The 12,409-nt window shown below is 34.2% G+C and overlaps 2 protein-coding genes across 2 annotated transcripts; both read left to right on the top strand.

Moving 5' to 3' along the window:
- Nucleotides 1–1,379: 1,379 nt before the first annotated feature.
- Nucleotides 1,380–8,955, top strand: LOC108546410 (protein unc-80 homolog). Its single transcript, XM_017898469.1, has 11 exons — nucleotides 1,380–1,802; nucleotides 1,909–2,011; nucleotides 2,969–3,017; nucleotides 4,258–4,284; nucleotides 5,557–5,577; nucleotides 6,394–6,533; nucleotides 6,624–6,771; nucleotides 7,714–7,945; nucleotides 8,524–8,612; nucleotides 8,713–8,796; nucleotides 8,869–8,955. The coding sequence occupies exons 2-11, from the start codon at nucleotides 1,926–1,928 to the stop codon at nucleotides 8,953–8,955; spliced, it is 963 nt and encodes a 320-aa protein (XP_017753958.1). The 5' UTR covers nucleotides 1,380–1,802; nucleotides 1,909–1,925.
- A 1,188-nt stretch (nucleotides 8,956–10,143) lies between these two features.
- On the top strand, nucleotides 10,144–11,641 carry LOC108546411 (protein unc-80 homolog; the record flags this gene model as incomplete). The annotated part of the gene is made up of 4 exons (XM_017898470.1): nucleotides 10,144–10,247; nucleotides 10,320–10,565; nucleotides 11,233–11,408; nucleotides 11,478–11,641. Coding segments are annotated over exons 1-4 (690 nt in total), but the record flags the coding sequence as incomplete, so codon positions are not given.
- Nucleotides 11,642–12,409: the final 768 nt, after the last annotated feature.

A 12,409-nucleotide genomic window follows, 5' to 3' on the forward strand; every position in this document is an offset into this window, starting at 1 on the left:
AGACTTTGGGTTTTCTGAAATTTTAATGGGCATCGTTGGACTCCTTCCAAGTCTATCCCACGTTCATACAAATTTTGTAAAACTAGAACTTACTGTAAGATCGAAAGAAATATATACAGGATGTCAAGAAAGTGTCGTATTGCACCAGATGGAAGAATTTCGAATTTCTTCGAATAGTTTCGAACATTTTATTTATGATATCCTGCAGCCATTAAAGAGACGAATTCAACAACTTATAACATAGTGATCTTCCATTAACCTCGAACTTCAAAACGAAAGGAAAATTCTCGTATAGTAATTTTTTCAGTAAAGTACAAAAAAAAGAAGAAAAGAAGAAGATAGAGTCAATTAAAGAATTCAAATGACGTTGCCATGATATTAAAAAAATGAATTCACCTGACATGTCTCACCGAATACAAAATATTTAATTTAATATTTAGAAGCATACTATAGTACATTTGTGTTCGTTCAGTTATTTTTAAATTACGATTATTATAAGTGGAAACAAAAATTAAAATCAGCTGAAGAATTATTCACCATAGAATCCCTCAACGTTAAAGAAAAACCTTTGTTTTACTTTATAATCACTGTAACTTAAAAAAGATTCGTCCCTGAACAGGTTAAATTATCTTTTTGTACACCCGATATACAAAATACCGAGTTATTTCAGGTACCCATCCTCATCACCCCCTATAAATATACTTTTACCCATATTGTTATCCCTCAACCACATATGTGTGGGACGAGTTAACTCGAGTTAACGATTAATGGCATTAAATGGCCATTGTTTCCAGCGAGATCATAAAATCGAATAAAATATTCTCATACTGTTCAAAAATATTATAAATTCGGAATTTCATACTTTCATATTTACCCCGGTCACGACGAGTTAATTCGTCACGATATATAATACGATGCTATACGATGCATCGCACTCGGAATATGATTTTTCCAAGATAGCACCCCGGTTAGGAGGCGTACGATAAGTGTAAGACCCGGGGCGACCTAGAGCCGGTGAGAACGGTGAGGACAGGTGCGAATTCGGTGGAAAGGCTAGATCGGTTGATCGCGAGACGAAAGATTCGGTCGCTGCAAGGTGGGCTAGGTGGGTAAGTGGGTTGGTAGAGGCACGGCGTGGAAAGGGTGGGTCGCCCCTGGTAAAGTAGGGGTGGAACTAGGTAAGTGGGTTGGTAGAGGCACGGCGTGGAAAGGGTGGGTCGCCCCTGGTAAAGTAGGGGTGGTCCAGCGAGCAGATTCCTGGCCTGATCGATGGAACGACCGGCGCATTGGATTTTCCAAGAGTAGCGCGCGCATTCCCATCCTTTCCAACAGCATTACATCCACCGTGTCTTTCAGTTACTCACGATCCTGCCGTGGTGGTGCATCCACCTCTCGGTGAGTGCATAGCTGCTAACGAGAACGATGCAACTGTGTCACTAGGCCGTGTGGCACGTGATCCTGTCCTTGCACGGTGCTGCTCCTCCTCGCATCCGTGTCGAACGATCCTAACCGGGGACAAGATCGCTGGATTTCCAATGGGACGGGTACAGTGCGTGATATACACCTAGTGACGAAATTGTTCTCGTGCACAAGGCCTCACCGACCCTCTACGTAGCTACCTACGCCTACGTAACTTAGGTACGTAGCAACGACTCGATGTCCAAACAGGTGAAAGATAGACCGCCGGGATACTAAGGCGAATTGATTCGTGGGATGACAGGCTCAGCCTGAGTGTGTTTCGCGTAACACCAAAAGACCGGCTGATGTCGCTGAGTGGACGGAACAGCACGAGCTATTCTCAGGTGAGACACGTGGCGTCCTGAGCCTATGGCTGACGGATCGTCACCCATACGTGACAGATTCTTCCCCGTTGCCACTCGCATTTACCAGCTAACCGCATCATTTTAGACGTTTTCACTGCGAACATGCATAAACGTCGGTCCGTCGATGGCAACACACAGGAACAGGCTTTACCAATTCCGGTTCAGCTGTTCCTCTGGCGACAGTTGAGGTACAATTAATCTTATGACAACGAGTAGCGTGTTCCAGAGGATACTGTAGATCGTGGGGGAGTCGTTCATTCGTCGGATAGAATTGCTTGGGAAAAGAATTAGAAATTTATTTTCAACGTAAACAGTGAAGAAACGACCACGAGTTTTGCTAATGGAATTCGAAAATATTTTGAAAATATTTGAAAAATATTTTAATTTTGGCAGTTAATTCGTTCGGCTCGTGAATGGCTCCTGTGTTGCTGCTGAAGTCTGGTGATTGGTAAATAATAGCACAAGTCATACCGAGGTAATAGAAATTCGAAGATGACTTAGGAAGCAATTTGATAAATCATTTTCTGATAGATTTACTTAAACCAGTTGGTGAAATTTTGGAATTATTTCACTTATGGAAAGTCCCTTTTGGGTTAGGTTTAATGTCAGCATGGTGATTGGGCTTTGAGAAATTAATCAAAAATTTATGCCAAAAATTAAATTAAATAAAGTTAATAAAATATTCATTAAATATCCTGAAATTAATATTTACAAATTACTTTTGGATTGTTAGTATAATATTAATGCTAGGCACTTTACCAATCTTCCAGCTTTTACAGTAACATATACGTATATTTTATTCTAATTTATTTTTTTAAATAAATAAATACTACTCTAATTTATTTTTTAAAATAAATAAATACAATTCTAATTTATTTTTTAAAATAAATAAATACTACTCTAATTTATTTTTTAAAATAAATGAATACTACTCTAATTTATTTTTCAAAATAAATAAATACTACTCTGATTTATTTTTATTTCTTAATTAGTATCCATAATGAATTATCGACAGTTGTTGAGTAAAATGTAAAGATTCTGTTTATTTTCCGTGTCGTTACTCTTTTAATATCCATTCGTGATGCATAGTGTACTAGTATGTTATACAGTGTAGCAGAATACAACATGTAATTTGCATATTACAGGCCATTCATTCGTGCGAAACTTGGCAAGCTTCACGAAGCAACCTGCACGGTAAAAATTCATATCTTCACTTTTGTAAATGTCCCTTGAGTTTGCGGAGAAGGATGCGAATGCGGACGAATGCGAGGTGTACGCGTGTTTGCGCGTGTGCGTGACGAGTTTAGGAAATTAATTAGCGCAACGAGACGTTTAGAAATCGCGTCTCGAGGGAATTTCGCGAAGATCCTGCGGATTTTAAATCGAAATCTAAATAAGATCGCTCGTTTTTCCGCGCAGAGTCACGATATCTTCGATATCAAAGATTTAAGTGGGAAAATCTGCAACTCGTAGACACGCTTTTGCTCTGTTAGCGAAGCGGAGGAACGAGACATGTCCTGCCGAAATTCTCGCTTTCGTGGTTGTCCTCGGTGAATTTGTTCTGCTTTCTGTTAGAGGTTTCTGTCTTATTTGTGTATAAGAAGATGAATGTTGTACGTACGTACGTACGTACATTCGTTGTACGAATAAAATTTTCTTTCTTCCTAATTTTGAAATAATTCCACGAAGACGAGGTGCGACTGACAATAAGTCAAAAATACGTATCTTCAAATTCTAATTTCGGGTAATACGAATTTAAATGGTAAATTAATTAACGAGATTTCGATTCGTATAGCACTCTTATTAAAAATTTAATTTAATTTAATTAATTTAAATTACAAATTTACTTTACTACAAATTTGGGTGATTGGAAGATTCATGATTCGTATTCTGCATATTACTTATGGAATATAAAATAAATAGGAATTGAAAATTTTTAATTGGAACTGTGTTGATAATAAATACATAAATTGAACAAATTAAGTCGTATTATAGGTAGCAAAGAAATTTTTTGAAAGATTAGGTTAAATTAAAAATTTAATTTGTTTAAATGGGATTAATAATTGAATTTTCCTTTGAGCTAGAAGACCCTTATGTGATTTTATAGTTGTTATGATCAAATGGTAAATAAATGTGGGAAACGAGGTTATAATTATTTCAAAATATTTCGAATTGAGAAAGGGGTGGAAAATTTTGTCGAGCTTCTTTTGCACTCATGGAATCCGAGCCACGAAAATTACGAATTAATTGCGAGTTATAGAGGGGGAATATAAAGGTGTGAGAATCGAAGTTAACGAAGAAATACTGCAGGATTTCATGCCGTGCAAAATCCTTATCGACCATATCCTGTCAGCCTTTTGTTTTCCAATACCTACCCGACCTGCACTAACAATGTAACCTCCTCCACGCTGCCGCCTCCACGTGTCACCTGCAGTTCTGTCAACACGCGCCAGGCCATCATGTAAGTTCGCTAAGCCTGATACCTGCCTGCTCTCATGCTTGCAAACCTGTATTTGTGCAAGTACTATCTAATTATTCTACTCGATTATAGCGGACTTTTGATCGGTAATATCTTGGTAATCGATCGTCGAATACCATAATCGATTATTGCGTTATTCGAACACTGTGCTCGATATTCGATACGATTAGCTTCGATTATCGTACTCGATATTTGCATCGACTACCCTTCGATTATCGTACTCGATACTTGTATCGACTAACCTTCGGTTACTGTACTCGATATTTGTATCGATTATCCTTCGGTTACTGTACTCCATGTTCTATTCTATATGCGTATTGATTATCTTTAATTACTGTACTCGATATTCGTATCGATTACCTTTAATTACCGTACTCGATATTCGTATCGAGCACCTTCGAGTGTCGTGCTCGATATTCGTATCGACTAGCTTCGATGATCGTGCTCGATATTCGTATCGATTATCTACGATCATCGTACCAGATATTCGATTACCGAGAGACTACTGACTTATGTAAAAGCGAATTTTCATTTCTCCATAGAATTAACGTATTAATAATAATATTCGAATATTATCCATTTTATCGAAATTAGGACGACCCTTTATTGCATGTTTCTTTTTAATACAAACATTTTAATACGAACATTCGCTTATTTTGCAATACCTCACACCTCTTTTTACACTGTACCAATTTTCTCTGTTACATACAATTTTTGTGTAGCTTTGTCGTTCAAGTTTAAACTATGTCTTGTACACGTGATAGCGATGGTAAAAATGGCAATGGATGTTGTTGGAAATATGTACTTGGATATGGACATAGTTTTAAGTTGAAAAATTAATTGGTATATACGACGAGTTGATGAATTGATTGCTTTGTTCTTTATTTTCGACACTTTTTGATAGAAGAGACTGTTACGAGGAGTATTGGGAAATTTGTACATTTTTTGGACATCACAGGTTTCGTGATGCGTAGCTGTTTCTCTAGTACTTGTTTGGTATGTTTTTTTTTTTTTTTCGAAAATCGAGGAGATTTGTGAGCACTAATTTTATTGGTAATACACGTGTATATAGTTCTGTTGATCGTGGGATGCAATAACGTACGATTTTTACTTTGCATCGTAGCTTATCGCAAGTATTCTTTGTTCACTTTGTTCATTTCTATCACTGTTCTGAAATTCTCACTATTCTTCTATGATACTCGTAGAGGGATCAGTTGTTAATCTCGATTTATGTATCTTTTAACGCACACATAGGAGACCAAGGAAGCTTGTACGGTTGGTATTTCAGTAGCACAGAAAATAGTGAACAATTAACTTCTATTATTAAAATTTATTTATCATTGTTATGTTTATTAGCGAATATTATAGTATTATTTATTAAATATTAATGGAATTTTTTGCTATTGAAATTTATTTTTTATTATTTCAGTTTATTATTAATCACTAAAATTTTATATTATTGAAATTTGTTCGACATTATTTCTATTTCTCCGATATTAATAAAACATTGATTAGAATTATTAGTGCAATTTTCTGTTATTAAAATTTATTTTTTATTACAGATTATCAATCAAATTTGTTTCTATTAAAATTTATCTACTATTATTACATTTACTAGTGAATATTACACTATTCAATTTGATATTAATAAAATATTGATTATAATTATTAGTGCAATTTTCTGTTATTAGAATTTACTTTTTATTACCAATCACCAGTAAAATTTCTTTCTATTAAAATTTATCTATTATTATTACAATCACTAGTGAATATTACACTATTAAATTTGAATAAAATACCAATATCAATTACCAATAAAATTTTGTATTATTAAAATTACTTAATCACTATTACATTGTCATATTATAAGCCAAAAGAAAATAGGCAAAAATTTGTCAAATAACATACAAAAGCTACCAAATCATTTTTCAATTGTCCACAATTGCAAGACCCTCGAAATACTATTTTATTGCTATACCCACTGACGGATATATTAAATTTTGTCACCCCTCGAATGCATCTTAAGCGATCCAATTATTTAAAGCCCAAGCCATCAAGCTTACTAAACGTCTTTCAAATGTTCGTTGATAGTCTCTGGAGAAGGTGTTAGTTCAGAATCTTCACAATGATTTAACACCCTCTTTGAGCCTGATATTGGGCACCGTGCCACGATGGCGTTTGATCCAAACCGCTAACGTCCTTCATGCCACAGCCAATCTCCTGCACAATAGGTGAGTTGTCTACTATTATTCTTCCTTTTTGTTACATTCTTTTTTCACTCAGCTAAATTCCATTTCACACGCGCCGTTTTCGTCATTAAGGAAGGATTTTCAAACTCTCGGAGCTATGGAGACGACTCTTCTCTACATCCTTCACTGGATCCTCCTGGACGCTGCTGAAGAATGCGCAGAGACAGATGCTGACCCTGGAAATCCGTTTTATTACCTATTTTCTATACCCACCATGAGTGTAAGCAACTATTATTCGCTATTTCCTAATTTTCTCGTATTTCAAAAATTAATTTTTCTATTTTATAATTAATTCTTTGGTTACACGAAAATGTTTATTAAAATTACACTAAATACGTTTATTAACCCTTTGCACTCGAGAAACACCTCTCAGTCGCCATATAATCAGGTTCTAAAGATGGATGTTAATTAATATATCAAATTTACTATTATCCAACGATGAGTGGAATATCGAAGTAAAATAATTGTACGTCTTAAATTGCATACGATTTCTTATTTACCGTTTTGAAAATATCGTCGACCTTATGGCAGAAAGTCTTTGAATTATTATTTTCTTTTAACGAAAAAATCGCCAAGTACAAAGGGTTAAATTACATTACAACGTGGATCCGTGTTGAATTGAATTCGATAGTACATATCGGTTGATCTATTTTAATTTTAATAAATGGAATATATATTTTGAAGTATATTATGTTATAATAAATAGAATATATAAATTTGTGTTTAATAATTTAATAAAAATAAAATTATTTTATTGGTTATATATAAAATTAGTAAATTATTATTAGTAAATTATTATTTATTAGTAAATTATTTTATTAGTTATATATGTAATTTTAGTAAATGGAATATATACTTTGAAGTATATTATGTTATAGTAAATAAATATATACATTTGTGTTCAATAATTTAATAAAAATAAAATTATTTTATTAGTTATATATGTAATTTTAATAAATGGAATATATACTTTGAAGTACACTAATTTTCTAAAATAAGACTCTGCATTGGCATGGGTCAATTTTTGGTTTGTTTTTCTGAAATAGGACCCTGCATTGACAGGGGCCGGTTTTCAATTTATTTTTCTAAAATTGGCATCCACATTTGTAAAATTGTAATTATTATAAATTATTTTAATAATTTGAGTTTTGTCTTTTCACAGTTGTTTGTTTATCTTTTTGCACCGCTGTGCAATCATCTGAAGGATATAGATTTTAAGGCTAATTTACGGTTGGAGAACGGCCTGAAGATATGGTCGGCTATGTACGAATGTCGTCATCCGGATACACCTTGTTTCACCACGCCATGTCGAATTAAACCGCAAGCTTTATGGAGCCGATCCTTTAAGACTTACAAACAGCATCAGATGTCTGACGACGTGTTTATTGGTGGAAGTAAGTGATTTCATGTCATTTTCTTTGATGATATTTTGAGGCTTTAATTATTATTCTTTTATGTTAATAAACGCGTTCGACGAGTATATTCGTCGGGTGAAAAGATAGAACACGTTTTGCTGTAAAAATCGAAATTTAAGTTAATGCAAGTTAAAAATTCCATTTCTTTTCTATTAAAATAAAGAAATTAAATGGACTTTCTGAATTAAATTTTCTAAATTTTTATTTTTATTTTTATTTTCTATTTTCCTTAGTTACGAGTTATTGTAATTATAATATTAATTTTGAAATATAAAATAAAATAAATTAGATTAATAATATTTGCTATATCGATGAATTTTGCAAGAATAAAATTGTAAAATTGTTATTTGCAGTATTCGTCATTTTGTTAAAATTTGATTCAAATTTACCTGGATTTATTAATTATTTTTTACGAGAAAACTTCTAAAAAATTCGTTCGATTTTCATTATAATAAAGGTTTCTAAAATAAAATTTCAAAGTTGATGAATTCCAAAGAGTTGTATATTTTCAAAAATTTTCTAAATACATAGATTCGTGTTTGTTGATTATTTCTCAGACGTGGAAAGTCCACCAAGTCAATCTGTCAGTGCATTCTCTGACCAAAGTGGAGACAAATCGTTGCCAGCGAAGCAGTTAGAAGATGATGTGAGTATTTAAACATGATCGATTTAAAATGATCGATATTTGAAGAGATAAAAATTATTTTTGAGTCAAGGTGAAATTTGATAACTCGTGTTATTTTCAGAACATATGGGTGTCATCGCCAAAAGATACCGTGTTCCCAGAAACCATCCCTGAGGAGAGCTCTGGCGCCGAGGACGAACACGTAGTGAGTACCTAGAGCAAACTGCTTCTCATTAATTTCACTTTGATCGATAAAATAATAGAATGCACGTGTCAGGTGATCTTCAGGTTACCGTCCCTCAGCGAGTCGGAAAAAGCACTTGACGGGGTAAGAGAAATTAGAATTCCTTTATTTCGATGGTAAAACGCTAATTATCCGGATTTCCAATTAATGGACTCCCAACTGCTCGAATATTAGCTCTCTACGAAAGAATTTTCTTCGAGAATTATTTTGTATGACTTAAAAATTCTAAAATTCTCAAATTTTCAAGTTTTTAAATTCCTAAATTCCAAAATTCCAAAATTCTAAAATCCTATACTTCTAAAATTCTAAAATTTTAATATTCAAAAACTTAGAAATTCTAAAATTTTGTAACTCTAATATTTTAATATTCCAAAATCCCCGAATTTCTAGATTTTGGAACTCTAATATTTTAATATTCCAGAACTTCCGAATTCCTAAATTTTGGAACTCTAATCTTCTAATATTTCGAAATCCTAAAATTCCTAAATCCTAACATTCTAATATTCCAAAGTTCTAAAATTGCAGCACTCCAAATGCCTGGAAACTCCAGAAACTCTTAAACTACAAAACCCAAAATTCTACAAATCTAGAATTCTAAAATTCTAAAATTCTAGAATTCTAAAATCCTTAAATCCTAAAATTCCGAAATACCTAGATATTCTAAAACTATACAATTTTGTATAAATTATTTAAATTACATAATTATATAAAAATAATAAATTTCATACTCCAAACCAACAAAAAGGAATCAGTGTTCGATAATCGTGCACAAATTGAATCTCATTCTTCCCTCTCTCATTATAGACCAAGAACCAGTTCTCTAGCCCCCCGTTGCCATGAACGAAATCCACTATCGTTCCATCGAATCGATAAAAAGTAGGCTTTCCCTGTGCTTTTAGGCTTTCCCTTACCCTCCACACAAGTGCTCAATCGGAGCCAAAGTATACTTCATGCAATCCTGATTGAGATTTCGAGCCATCACCTTCTCAGGTCTCTATCGATTCCCCTACTCGGATATTCGATCATATGAACTCTGATGCCTCATTTTGTGACCCTGTTTCACCTACCACCAAATCTATCATATTTAATATCATTATTCATCAACACTCTTATCCACTTTAAAAATTCTATTATTATCATTAATAACTATCATAAAAATTAAAATTTCCTAGCTATGTATTACCTCATTGAACATATATCTTTTGGATAATCAGCGTTCTACGTCACTGCAAATTTATGATAACGCCACCTGAGTATACGAATTCCATTTTCCTTTTTCAGGGTGAAGCTAGTATCTTTCACGTTGCTATGGGTAGGACAACTGGCTTCTCGAAACTAACTATAGAACAGGTTACAGCGATTTCTGCACTGGACACTTGCAGACAGTATCAGGAGAAGACTATGAGCATAGGGTTAGTCAATTACGTTTACAGGTATATCATAAAAATTCATAGTGATACAATTGCGAATGATTTATTTGTTAGGAGTGGGGAGAAGGAGAAAGAGGATCTGAAAACGGAAAAGGAGTCGCAAGATACGTCGAAAACGAAAGGCTCGATAACGCGAGTTCCTGGAGACTCTGGTGGTATGGGATTGGGGTGCAGTTGTTCCGTTGTCGATGCAGACGTTCGAGCCGCTACTTTTCTCGACGTAGCCGTGCTTAGGTGCCTTTTTGTTCCTCAATGGCAGGAGGAAGGTGTATATTGGGCTCTACAATTTTTATACCATAGGTAATTGCACATGACTGATCTTCTTCCTGTGATAAGCTGAGTCTATAGTATGATTGCAATAAGAATGGTTCAAAATTAGGTTCGATGCTATATATAGTGGTAAAGGATGATGAGAGGAACATTTTTTGTGGAATAAATATATGAGATATCTTGACTGATTTAATAGTTACGAAGCTTTAACGACGTAAAAGTTAGGCTCCCGAGAGCGAGCAACCCGCCACGCACTAGGCGTTAACGAAGTCTTAAATGGAAATTTAAGATCACGTTATTTAAGTTTTAGTGATCGCGTTTTCTTTGGATATATAGGAGAATAACACTGAAAATTACATTATTTGTAACATTTTAATGAGAATTTAATTAATTAATTGAGAATTTTTATCTAACAGTGAAATAATATTTATTATTTAACCTCATATTCAGACTTTTATGTGAAATAAAAATTTAAATACAGATAATAAAAGAAAATTAGAAATAAAAATCTTGTAGAAATTACAAATCTATATTTTTAAAACTTTATTTCTAAAATTTAAATTAAGATTGAATACGTGTTTATTAAAGGAGAAATATCCTTATCGTCATATTTTACCATTTTTTCGATTGATCTTGACTGACCTGTGCTACTGAAGTATCTATATGGGATTATTGCAATTTAAACAATTATCTACAGATTACGCATGATTAACGAAGAAACATCGGTGCAACAGATGCCACGTCGACGTAGTAATTCCTTACCCATACCAAAAATAGAGGTGTCGATTTATCAAAGTCCTGAAAGTAAGAAGAAAGACGTGTCGAAGGATTTTATGGAGGTGCCGGAAGTTCGAGACGTCTCCTTGTTAGCTGGTACGTAGAAATGTGAAATATATTCGGTTTTAAACTTTGAATCAAATGCTCCTACTTCGTGTGCAATAGGCCATGATGGTGATACCAGTCATACGAGGCGAGCCAGCGAGAAGTCGAAGAAGAGAATGAAAATGGCTGACTTGAAAGCTTTCGTCGAGACGAAACTATTATCGAAGTCTGAAAAGGCGCTTGAGAAAATTGGTCAAGACGATTCGAAAATGTTATTCGAACAGGTAAATAATATATTTTTAACTTTTGCTCAATTTGTCTTCGATTATTTTATTATCAGCCATTGCTGGCTTTTTCATCATCGACAGTGCCGTACCTATGCGTAATCTCAGTGCCAATTGCATGGAGCAAACATATAACAGTATACGAAAAAAAAAAGAATATGAATAATAATATAAATGAATATACAAATAATTTTAAAAGCAACTTTGAAAATTAACAATAAATGGAAAATATCTTAAACTTATTAGTGACTCATATGTAATCCATAATCAACTTATAACTGATATTTCAACTTTGGTGCGTAGCTCTTAGCTTGGTATCGTTTCCCAAAAATTATATTTAGGAAAAGGATACCAATTACCAGGTCTCACCACGTGGAGGTGGCTACGCATCGAGACCCGACATGCGCCCTAGTGGCGCAGCCTGCTGGCGCTGTCTGTATCAACGGTACCCTAACCTAACTTGCAGCGAATTAAGTTAAAATGACTCTACTGACACTTTATAATATTTCGTGTCTTACAAGAGGGGTTTCGGTTCGGTATACTGAAACTTTACTGCCGCAACTCTAAGATATTTTCAAGTTCCCATAAAAATAGGAAATGAAATATCAAACACGCGAACTAATAGAAAATCGCGACGCGCCCGAACGAGTTCGCGATTATTCGAAAGACCGACTAGCCTAGGCGATGTACTCCCGTGTACAGAGATAACTTCATACCTCGGCACCCTCCCGATCGGGCCTAGCTCAATTCCAGTCACTGTCGCACTCG

Source organism: Eufriesea mexicana, unplaced genomic scaffold (genome assembly GCF_001483705.2).
Source record: "Eufriesea mexicana isolate 0111107269 unplaced genomic scaffold, ASM148370v2 scaffold710, whole genome shotgun sequence".
NCBI lineage: Eukaryota > Metazoa > Arthropoda > Insecta > Hymenoptera > Apidae > Eufriesea > Eufriesea mexicana.